We start from the raw sequence: 9,140 nt of genomic DNA, 5'->3' as shown, positions 1-9,140 counted from the left end.
AGTGTGTTGACAGTGAGGACAGCAAATGAGAGTTCTATCTCCCCTTTTACAATATGGAGATTAAGGGATCTAACTCTGATTATCAAGCTTGCATTCAACAACTTACCTACTGAGTTGTCTTGCAAACAGCCTCTCCTCCCTCCCCCTTTGCTTATTCTACTTAAGAAACCATGGTTTTAAAGCTGAAAATCTAATGCATTGAAATTTATTTACTAATATTGTTTTTTATTGAATACTTGATATTACGGTGGAAAGATTTTGTATAAAACATACATATGTCAGTAGCAGTGCTAGGTACTGGGATCATAAGGAGCTTCATGTTTTTGTCATGAGTCAAAGTTCTTTGACATTTTTACAGAGAAAATGGGATATCAGCAAAGAAATAAATGATAAGTAAATTAAGATGGAAACTGCTCAGTAGTTTGATGTGGTAAATGATGATGTAAATGAGTCTCTTCATTTCTTTTGTCCAATAGGGCTGGGAAGAAGCCAAACGACGTGGTTTCAGATATGAAAAGGACTATTGCTGGGAATATTTTCTGTCTTCAAACACACTACAGGTAATACTGAAAGGTGTACTAGTCCCATAGACAAGATTATTATGTACATATGTATTTTGTTCAGTTTTATCTGCGTGTGTGTGTGTGTGTGTGTGTGTGTGTGTGTGTGTAGAAATTAACATTTTAATAAAAAACACCTAGTCATCAGAGTGAAAAGTGATGTGCCAACTCAGAACAATACTGCAGCCCAAAACTACAACAGATGTAGCCTATTTCACAGCTGCTTCATAGCATTGGGTTACTGAAAGGAATATCCATTCGGTAGAACAAGGAAAAGAAAATAAGCTAATAAGAGTGAACTTTTAAAAGGTATAGACAGTTGAGCTGCTAAACTAAGAAATCAACCTGAAGGCCAAAGAGCACAACCAAACAGCCTCCTGGAAAGCCGAACCTTTTTTTTTTTTGAAAGTAGGACAATTTTTTTTTAATATTACGAAAACTTTTTTTCTTGCTTTTTTTATTAGATATTTTCTTTATTTACATTTGAAATGTTATCTCCTTTCCTAGGGAAAGCAGATTCTTGACATAAAAAAAGCTTTGTAAGTAGTTGGGGTGTGGATGTAGCTGGAAACATAACGTTAAGGACAAGGCTGATCTCCATCAGTGTGTCATGTGTAGTAGAAACTTACCCAGACACATATCAAAAGCCATTCCCTGAAATGGAATAGCAAAATATACTACATTATGGAAAGATGCCTAAAGAGTTAAAAACTCTTGCTGCAGAAAATCCAAGTTGGTTCCCAGCACATGAGTCTTGTAGCTTTTAACTAGCTGTAAGTCCAGCTTTAATATAGGTGGTCTGAAGCCTTCAGGCCCACACAGGCACCAGGACTCACACAAAATATACACACACATGTAATTATAAATCTAGTCATTATTGAACCGTTTTTTTTGTAAACTAGGAGAAGCTAAAAACTAAATTGAGGTGAGTGTGATTTCTAGGCTCTGTGCATGAAAGGTTTCTAGCTGTTACCATTCATGACTTTCTAGATGCTGCATAACATGAAGGGACAGTTTGCTGAGCATCTTCTTGGAGCTGGATTTGTAAGCAGTAGAAGTCCCAAAGATCCAAAGGCTAATATAAATTCAGGTAAAGAAAACAAAACAAAGCAAACAAATAAACAAAACAGTAAATCACTTACCATTAATGGTCCACTGCTTCAGTATTTACTTTTCTCCCTCTCCTTTCCCTTTCCCTATAGATAATGAGAAGATAATTAAAGCTGTCATCTGTGCTGGTTTATATCCCAAAGTTGCTAAAATTCGACTAAATTTGGGTAAAAAAAGGAAAATGTAAGCATTGAAGATTGTTACAAACTACTCACAGCTCTTCATCGTTGGAACCCTCTAGTAAAAAATGGATTCTTTGCAAGTTTGGTAATTTAGATACATAGGATTTAGTCACTTACCTGATCACCCATTTACAAAACAGGTTAATAAAGGAGAGAGAGAGAGAGAGAGTGTGTGTGAATAAGTTTGGCTATTTGAATAAAATTGTAATTCCATTCTTTGGAGAAGTGGAATGTATGCCCACATGGCCTTAGCAGTTGGAGATAACAGTGAAGTATATATTTCTGCCTCATAGTTTAATGTGGGTAATGACCGTCAGGAAGGCCAAGGGGTATTGAATTGTCCCCCTTCAGAAGGTGTTCAGTAGTCATCGGCTCAGTTCGGTTTATTGATAATTTCATATTTTAATATGGGTTTATCCTAAGGAATTGATCCCAAATGTTTTTTAACAGGTGTGTAGCAAGCAACATAGGTATTTACTAGCAATGTGGAAATTATAGTTTAGAACTGTGTAGTAACGTAAAATATTAGTGTTAATGTAAACGAAATGCTGGGTATCTTATGATTATACAATTAGAAAATACAGTCTACCCAGAATGACCAACATTAAGATAATATTCTAGGGCTGTGATTCTCAAACTGGCATGATTTCTCCCCAAGAAACATTTAACTAGTCGCTGGATGTATGTATTGTTACCATAATTAGAAGAGATCTTTTCATGTTTCTTAGACGAGGAATACTGTTAAGCATTCTATATTGTACACACAACTCCACAAAACTTAGGGATAGGCTAAATTACAGGGTTATGGGTGAAAGAACAAATTTTAATGTGGCTGAATTATCTATATTGTAAATAATCTAAGTTGGTTTGGATTTTCTTGGTTTTGTTTTGTTCATTTTAAAGGACTGTTTTACGTCGTAGCTTCTGCTTGCCTCCAACTCGTGGGCCTCCTCACACAGGGGAAGATTATCCATGAGCTACCACACCCCCTTCCACATCTCTATATGTCAGTAGTTTGCTAGATTCCTGTGTCTAACTTTGCTGATACTTTAATAGAATAATATTAAAATACAAATATTTTGTTATCTCCTATCATCATGGGAGAGCTTCATGAAAAGAAGACAGTTTTATTTGGATTAGTGTACTAACGGTTGGTGTTAGGAAGAGATACAAATGTAATGTTTTAATACATTTTTACTGGGACTCAGTCGTGCTCATTTATTTGTATGTTGTTTGATTTACTGCTTAATTAACAGAGTTGGGTCTTGTAGACAGACTGTAAGGCCACCAAATCTTAATATACTTTTGGCTCCATACAGAAATTTTCTAACTCATGGTTTCCAGAATGACAGTGGTTGACTGAGGAAAAAGTAAATCATAACTATGACAAGATTTGATATATTATGAATCCATAGGACCTTAAAAACTCTGAAGAAGTGGTTAGGAAGTAGCAAGTCCAATATCACCATTACCATTGTTTAAAAACCAACCATGAAATATCTATTTGAATGATATTGATGAGCAAGTCGACTTACAAAATGATTGTCAACAAAACAGTTCCCTGGGGCCTGTGAGATAGCTTAGTAGGCAGGCACTTGTTGCCACATCTGACAACTTGAGTTCCTTATCCTCCTGCCCTGAAACTGCCATGGGTTTCAGGGAGAATGGCCCTTGTTCTTCCTCTCCTTCACACATGCACTCCTTCTCACATAAAACAAACACTGCAGGAAAAAGAAAACCCCTAAGAAGTCAGAGTGAATTAAAATATATATATTAAATAAAATATGTATATTATGTATATACATATATATAAGTTGAGAAATTTGACTGGGCATTTAATAGCATTTTAAAGGGACTGAAGAGATGGCTCAGCAGATAAGAGCACTGGCTGTTCTTTCATAGTCCCCACATTCTACCCCAGTACCCACATGGCCACTCAAAACTGTAACTCCAGGCTTACAATCTAATGCCCTCTTCTGGCTTCTGTGGGTAGCAAGCACATATGTGCTGCACATATAGAAACCTAGACAAAACATTAATACACCTAAAGCAAATCTAAAAAACAGTTTAAAATCAGTTTTAGCCAAAGTCTTTTCAACAGAATTTCAATTTTTAATTTTGGGTTCTTTTGGGAACACAGTTAACCAATGGACGTTTTTAATTGATTATTTTAGTTATTGTATGAATTGTAGGTAGTGGTCATCTCAGTAAGCTCCTTCCTAGGCCTTTCATGGGTTTTATTCTTTATTATGTACTGTATACTAACACCATTAAGGAGTAATTCTTTTGAAATAATGAGGGAACAATCCCTTTATCTGAACTGTATTGTAACTTTTTCAAAGGGTGAAAGTTCACACAAAGTCTGATGGTCTGGTTTCAATTCATCCTAAGTCTGTCAATGTGGAGCAGACAGACTTCCACTACAACTGGCTTATCTATCACCTGAAGATGAGAACAAGCAGTGTAAGTGAACATTTAACATGACCATATAACATTTGACATAATCTGAATGTCAGTATTGTAGCTTTATATTTTTATACCTTAAAAATTATACTTTTCTTCTGACATAAATTATAGCTTTTTTCTATAAGTAGGTAGTATATTACATCATTTACTTATTTATATGGTTTTCTCTGTGAGGCTGCTTTCAAAAAATGCTGTCAGGAATTTGTACTGTGTAATGATTTGTTGGCATGGCAATATAAGTTAAGTAGTGTTCAGAATAGTAAGTGAGATTTTATTTTTTACTATTTGAATATACAAATAAAAGTCATTTTATCTTTATTGATTTAGTTTTGACATTCATAAACTGTTCAATTTAGAACAAAAATATAAAATTCCTAAGAACTAGAATGGGTTCATTTGAAGTCTTATTTCTTCAAAATTAATTGTCAGAATCACAAAAGCAAGTTAATTCGTATCTTAGAAAGAAGCTGATTGACGTGTGAGGTGCTGGGTTATGTGCTAGTGTTCCTTTCCTACTTCTCATGCCCACTAATATTCTTTACAGATATACTTGTACGACTGTACAGAAGTTTCACCATACTGCCTCTTGTTCTTTGGAGGAGATATTTCCATCCAGAAAGATAAGGATCAGGAAATTATTGCTGTAGATGAATGGATTGTGTTTCAGTCTCCAGAAAGAATTGCCCATCTTGTTAAGGTACTGATGTTAATGGTTGTCTGTTAGGTTGCATATAGATGAATTTTTGGGCCACAGATAGCTCAACACATAAAACAGCTTGCTGCCTGCCAGAAGACCCAATGGCTTGCATTGTCCTTAGAGCACACATGGTGGAAGTATATAACTGACTTCTGAAAGTGTTTCTATGACCTCCACACAGTCCATGGCACACATCATGGCCTCCAAGAGAAATGTTTTTTTAAAAAAACTGTTTATTGCAAAAGAGCCAGTAGTATTGACTGATCTTAGTTTTCCAAATTACTTTTGATGCAGTAATACTCTTCCAGTGACTTTAAGAATTAGACTTTGAATCTTTACCCTCCTTTGTAATAGCTTCTGGAAATCCTTGTCACCACCAAAGTTACATTTGTCTTTGCTGTATCATCTAAAAGCCCATCTTCCCTGATGAGCATGTCTGCTTCCTTCAACCTTAGGGACTAAGAAAGGAACTGGATACCCTTCTACAAGAGAAGATTGAATGCCCTCATCCTGTCGACTGGAATGACACTAAGTCCAGAGACTGTGCAGTACTCTCAGCTATTCTAGACTTAATCAAAACACAAGAAAAGGCTACTCCAAGGAACTTGCCACCACGGTCACAGCATGGATATTACAGCTGACAGCTTTCTCTGGTGGCCCAAAACCTATCCTGGTGTCCATAAATCCCATGGTTTTTGTTTAGTTTTTTGGCAAAATGCCACGCCCTGGGTTATGACTTGCTTTTGTGTGTAAGTTAGAAACTTCCATTGGGTAGTAAAGAGTTAATGTGCATGACTAAACAGTGCCATCTAGCTACTATAAAGACATTGGAAAAAGCAGTGTGCATCCTGACCTTATCCTCTGTTGTAGATATGTCCACACTTTGGGAGAATTCCCAAAGTTGTAACATTGAGAAATTCCTTTATGCTATTATTCAAAATTAATTTTCTGTCCATAATGACTGTCTAGAGACAGTAAAAATAGAAAGTTGGGCCAAAAAACAGTGTGAAGTAAGAATTTGAATACAACCACATTTTTTAAAATTGAACTTCTATTATAAGTAAATTTGTTGTAATAAAACCCGATATTTAATAAAATGTACAATATATAAATCTCAGTTAACTTCTTGGTTTGGTTTCTAGAGTTCTACCAATGACTTGGCTCACTTGATTTGATTGCTTTTATTTTCTTTTGTTGTTTTAAGTTTTTAAAAATGTTCTTATGTTACCTACTGTCCTACTCTGTGTAGTGTAATGTAGCAATTGAGCACGTGTCTGGATGTGATAGTAGAGGTCCTGTCTCAGCTCAGCCCCTTTTCCTTATCTGAAAGACAGGTAAAGATTGTGAGGATTAAATATGATATGTGTAAAGGGCCACAGACTAATGTCTGATACATATGGTCCTCACACAGTGCTTGTGACTTTTTGTTCTTGAAATATTTTTTATCCTTTAGTAATCAATTTTTCCATTTTATTTTTTGTACTAAGGACCTTGGAGAAGATTGAGCCAAGGGCCTCAGATGCTAGACAACTGCTATATTACTGAGCCACATCCTGAGCCCTAAAAGCACCATTTTATGCCTCTTTATGCTCTTAGTGGATGGCTGTTTTCAGGCTTGTTAGAGCTATTGTTTTTTTCCTACTTTTGGACTCCTTATTTTCCTGATGGAGTTCCTACCCCTAGCTTGAAGATGTTGCTTTTGTCCTGTCCAAGAGCCAGTGATTGTTCTGAGATAATCAAGTTGGGTCTTATTTCCCCAGTCAGTTGTGAGATGACCAGGACATAAGCATAGTACTGCCATGGATTTGCTGCCAATGCTAGTCCAGGTACTGCTACCATGTCTGAGTATTTGCCACCTGGCATTGTATGCAAAGATTTGAATGCACTGTGTACTTAGTTTATTCTTTTGGATTGTCTCACCAAATTATCTTTCCCCCTCGTCATAGCGGTGTTGTCATGGTATTATATCATATTAGTTTTGCCCCTAAAGTCAAGGTATGCTTACAAGCAAGTATTTAGCCTCCACAGCAAATGCAAAAGTATTGTCAGAACTGTTTTTACAGATAAGCAGTACACAAAAATAAGTGGTGCCTTGCCAGCGTCTGCTGCTGTCTCTGACATAGCTAAGAAGGATGGAGGGTGGATTTGGGGATGCTCTGAAGATTCATCTTCTGATTCACAGATTATGTCTGCTATCTGAAAAATGCACTCCAAACCCTAGAATGACTTGTTCTGTCGTGCTCTTAAAAAATAGGTCATCCAGAAGAAAAAGCTGGCTTATATCACTTTGCACAGCACAAAGAACAATCTGGAAAAAACACTGTAACAGAAACTTATGAGTAAAAACAAAATATAATGCTGCATAATGTTTTAAGAGCATTTAAGTACATACCTATGGTACCTTCCTAATTAATTGACCTGGAAAAAAAGCTGTAGTAATTTTAAGTCCGTTAATTTGCTGCATTTGTAAAACAGTCTACTTTAAAATTATTTCAGTAACCCGACCCAGACTAAGTAAATGATGGCATATTTTCTTCCATTTTCAACACTGATCTTATATTTATTCTTAAGTAACTATAATTATGTTTTATATCTATATATTTGTAATAATCCTATATGTTAAATAGCATTTTTATTCTGATTTTTTTAAAAAACATCTTCATTAGAGAATATTCAAAAGTGTATCCAGGAAAGTAAATCATGTTATCATTGTTAGTTTTTGATATTCTTCCATACCTTTTTAAAGCTTTAAGATATTGTGTATAATTAACCAATTTAAGAGTATAATTTCAGTGTATTTTGTCTACTGTATGAAATTATGTAGCTAATACCACAGTCTTAATGTAGTAGAACATTCCCTTCAACCTAAGATGTTTTCTTGTTGCTTTTACAGGTAAAATGCCCTTCCCTGCTTCTGCCCTCTGGTGCCCAGGGAGCAGTTTTTCATCAATAGTTTTGCCTTTTCTAGGTTTTCTGGGAATGGATTCACATAGTCCACATGTCCAGCCTCTTTCACTTAATATAAGCATTGAGAAAACTCATGCTTACTGTACATATTAGTAATTTTTATTGCTTAGTATTCTCTTTTATGGTTATGTCATTGTATCCAGTTACGACTTGGTGGACATTTCATGTATTTTCAGCATTTTTGCTGTTAATGAATAAAGCTGCCCTAAATGTGTACAGTTGTCATGTTTTTTACTTTCTGTTTAAATACTAAGGATTAAGATAGTTCCATCAGATTGTAAAGTGTGTCTTTTTAAAAAGATTTTTATTTTCACTCATGTGTACATGTAAATTAATGTGTATAAATGCCTATGTAAATTAATATGTATCACATGTATGCAGGTATCTCTGGAAGCCAAAAGCCAGCATTGGATCCTCTAGAGCTGAAATTCCAAGTGGTTGAGAGTTGCCATGTAGATGTTGGAACTGAACTCAAGTCTTTTGTAAGGGCTGTTAATCCTTCCTCAGATAACTACTAAGTTATCTTTCCAGGCTCCTGGTAAAGTGTGTCTTAAACTGCCAACCTTTCTTGAAGTGGCTATACCATTTTTGCTTACTCAGTCTCTTATTTAGTTCTTGGTACTTTTAATTGGTTTTTTAGTTTGTTTTTTAACATAAAGTTAAAATGTTCTATTTTGGTTTTGTCTTAAGTTTTGCTCCTAAGATTAGCAATGGGCATCTTTCCAGGTGACTAGTTGCTGCTTTGCTCAGTTGTCGTCTACATAGAGTACTGTATTCTTCACCTCGTCTCAAATGATGGGTTGAAAACTAGTCCTGTCTGGGGAGCAGATTATTCATTTTAGATAGGTATGCTTGTTTCTTGACCTAGAGAACAATCATATGTGTGTGTTTTCATGTGGAAAAGCAAGTGCTAGAAGAAAATGGCACCTACTACGAGGGAAAAGATAAGGTGTGAGACCCAAGCTGGTTGTTGAGAATACCATGAGAGCAACTGCTTTTGGAAACATCACAGATCCAGTGAAGGGGGTCCAGCTGGACCTGCTGGATGAGGGGAACTCTTTTAAATTCTGACTTTCCTTCTAGTTCTTAAATTTGACACATCGACAGAAATTTTCAAGTCTGTTTAAAGACAGAATGAATGGCTTTCTTTCTGAAAAA

General features: G+C 35.7%; 1 protein-coding gene across 2 annotated transcripts in view; it reads left to right on the top strand.

The window, feature by feature from the left end:
- Positions 1–8,196, top strand: part of Dhx36 (DEAH-box helicase 36) — a 39,782-nt gene extending 31,586 nt beyond the window's left edge. For both annotated transcript variants that reach the window (XM_031373978.1, XM_031373977.1), the window contains 6 exons: positions 477–560; positions 1,551–1,650; positions 1,763–1,853; positions 4,195–4,315; positions 4,863–5,015; positions 5,471–8,196. In XM_031373978.1, coding sequence (XP_031229838.1) covers positions 477–560; positions 1,551–1,650; positions 1,763–1,853; positions 4,195–4,315; positions 4,863–5,015; positions 5,471–5,656 — 735 coding nt within the window. In that variant the 3' untranslated portion in view covers positions 5,657–8,196. The remainder of the gene's footprint in view (positions 1–476; positions 561–1,550; positions 1,651–1,762; positions 1,854–4,194; positions 4,316–4,862; positions 5,016–5,470) is intronic.
- Positions 8,197–9,140: the final 944 nt, after the last annotated feature.

Source organism: Mastomys coucha, unplaced genomic scaffold (genome assembly GCF_008632895.1).
Source record: "Mastomys coucha isolate ucsf_1 unplaced genomic scaffold, UCSF_Mcou_1 pScaffold16, whole genome shotgun sequence".
Lineage (NCBI taxonomy): Eukaryota > Metazoa > Chordata > Mammalia > Rodentia > Muridae > Mastomys > Mastomys coucha.
Note: the sequence above shows the minus strand (reverse complement) of the source record. Positions and strands in the feature narration are given on the sequence as shown.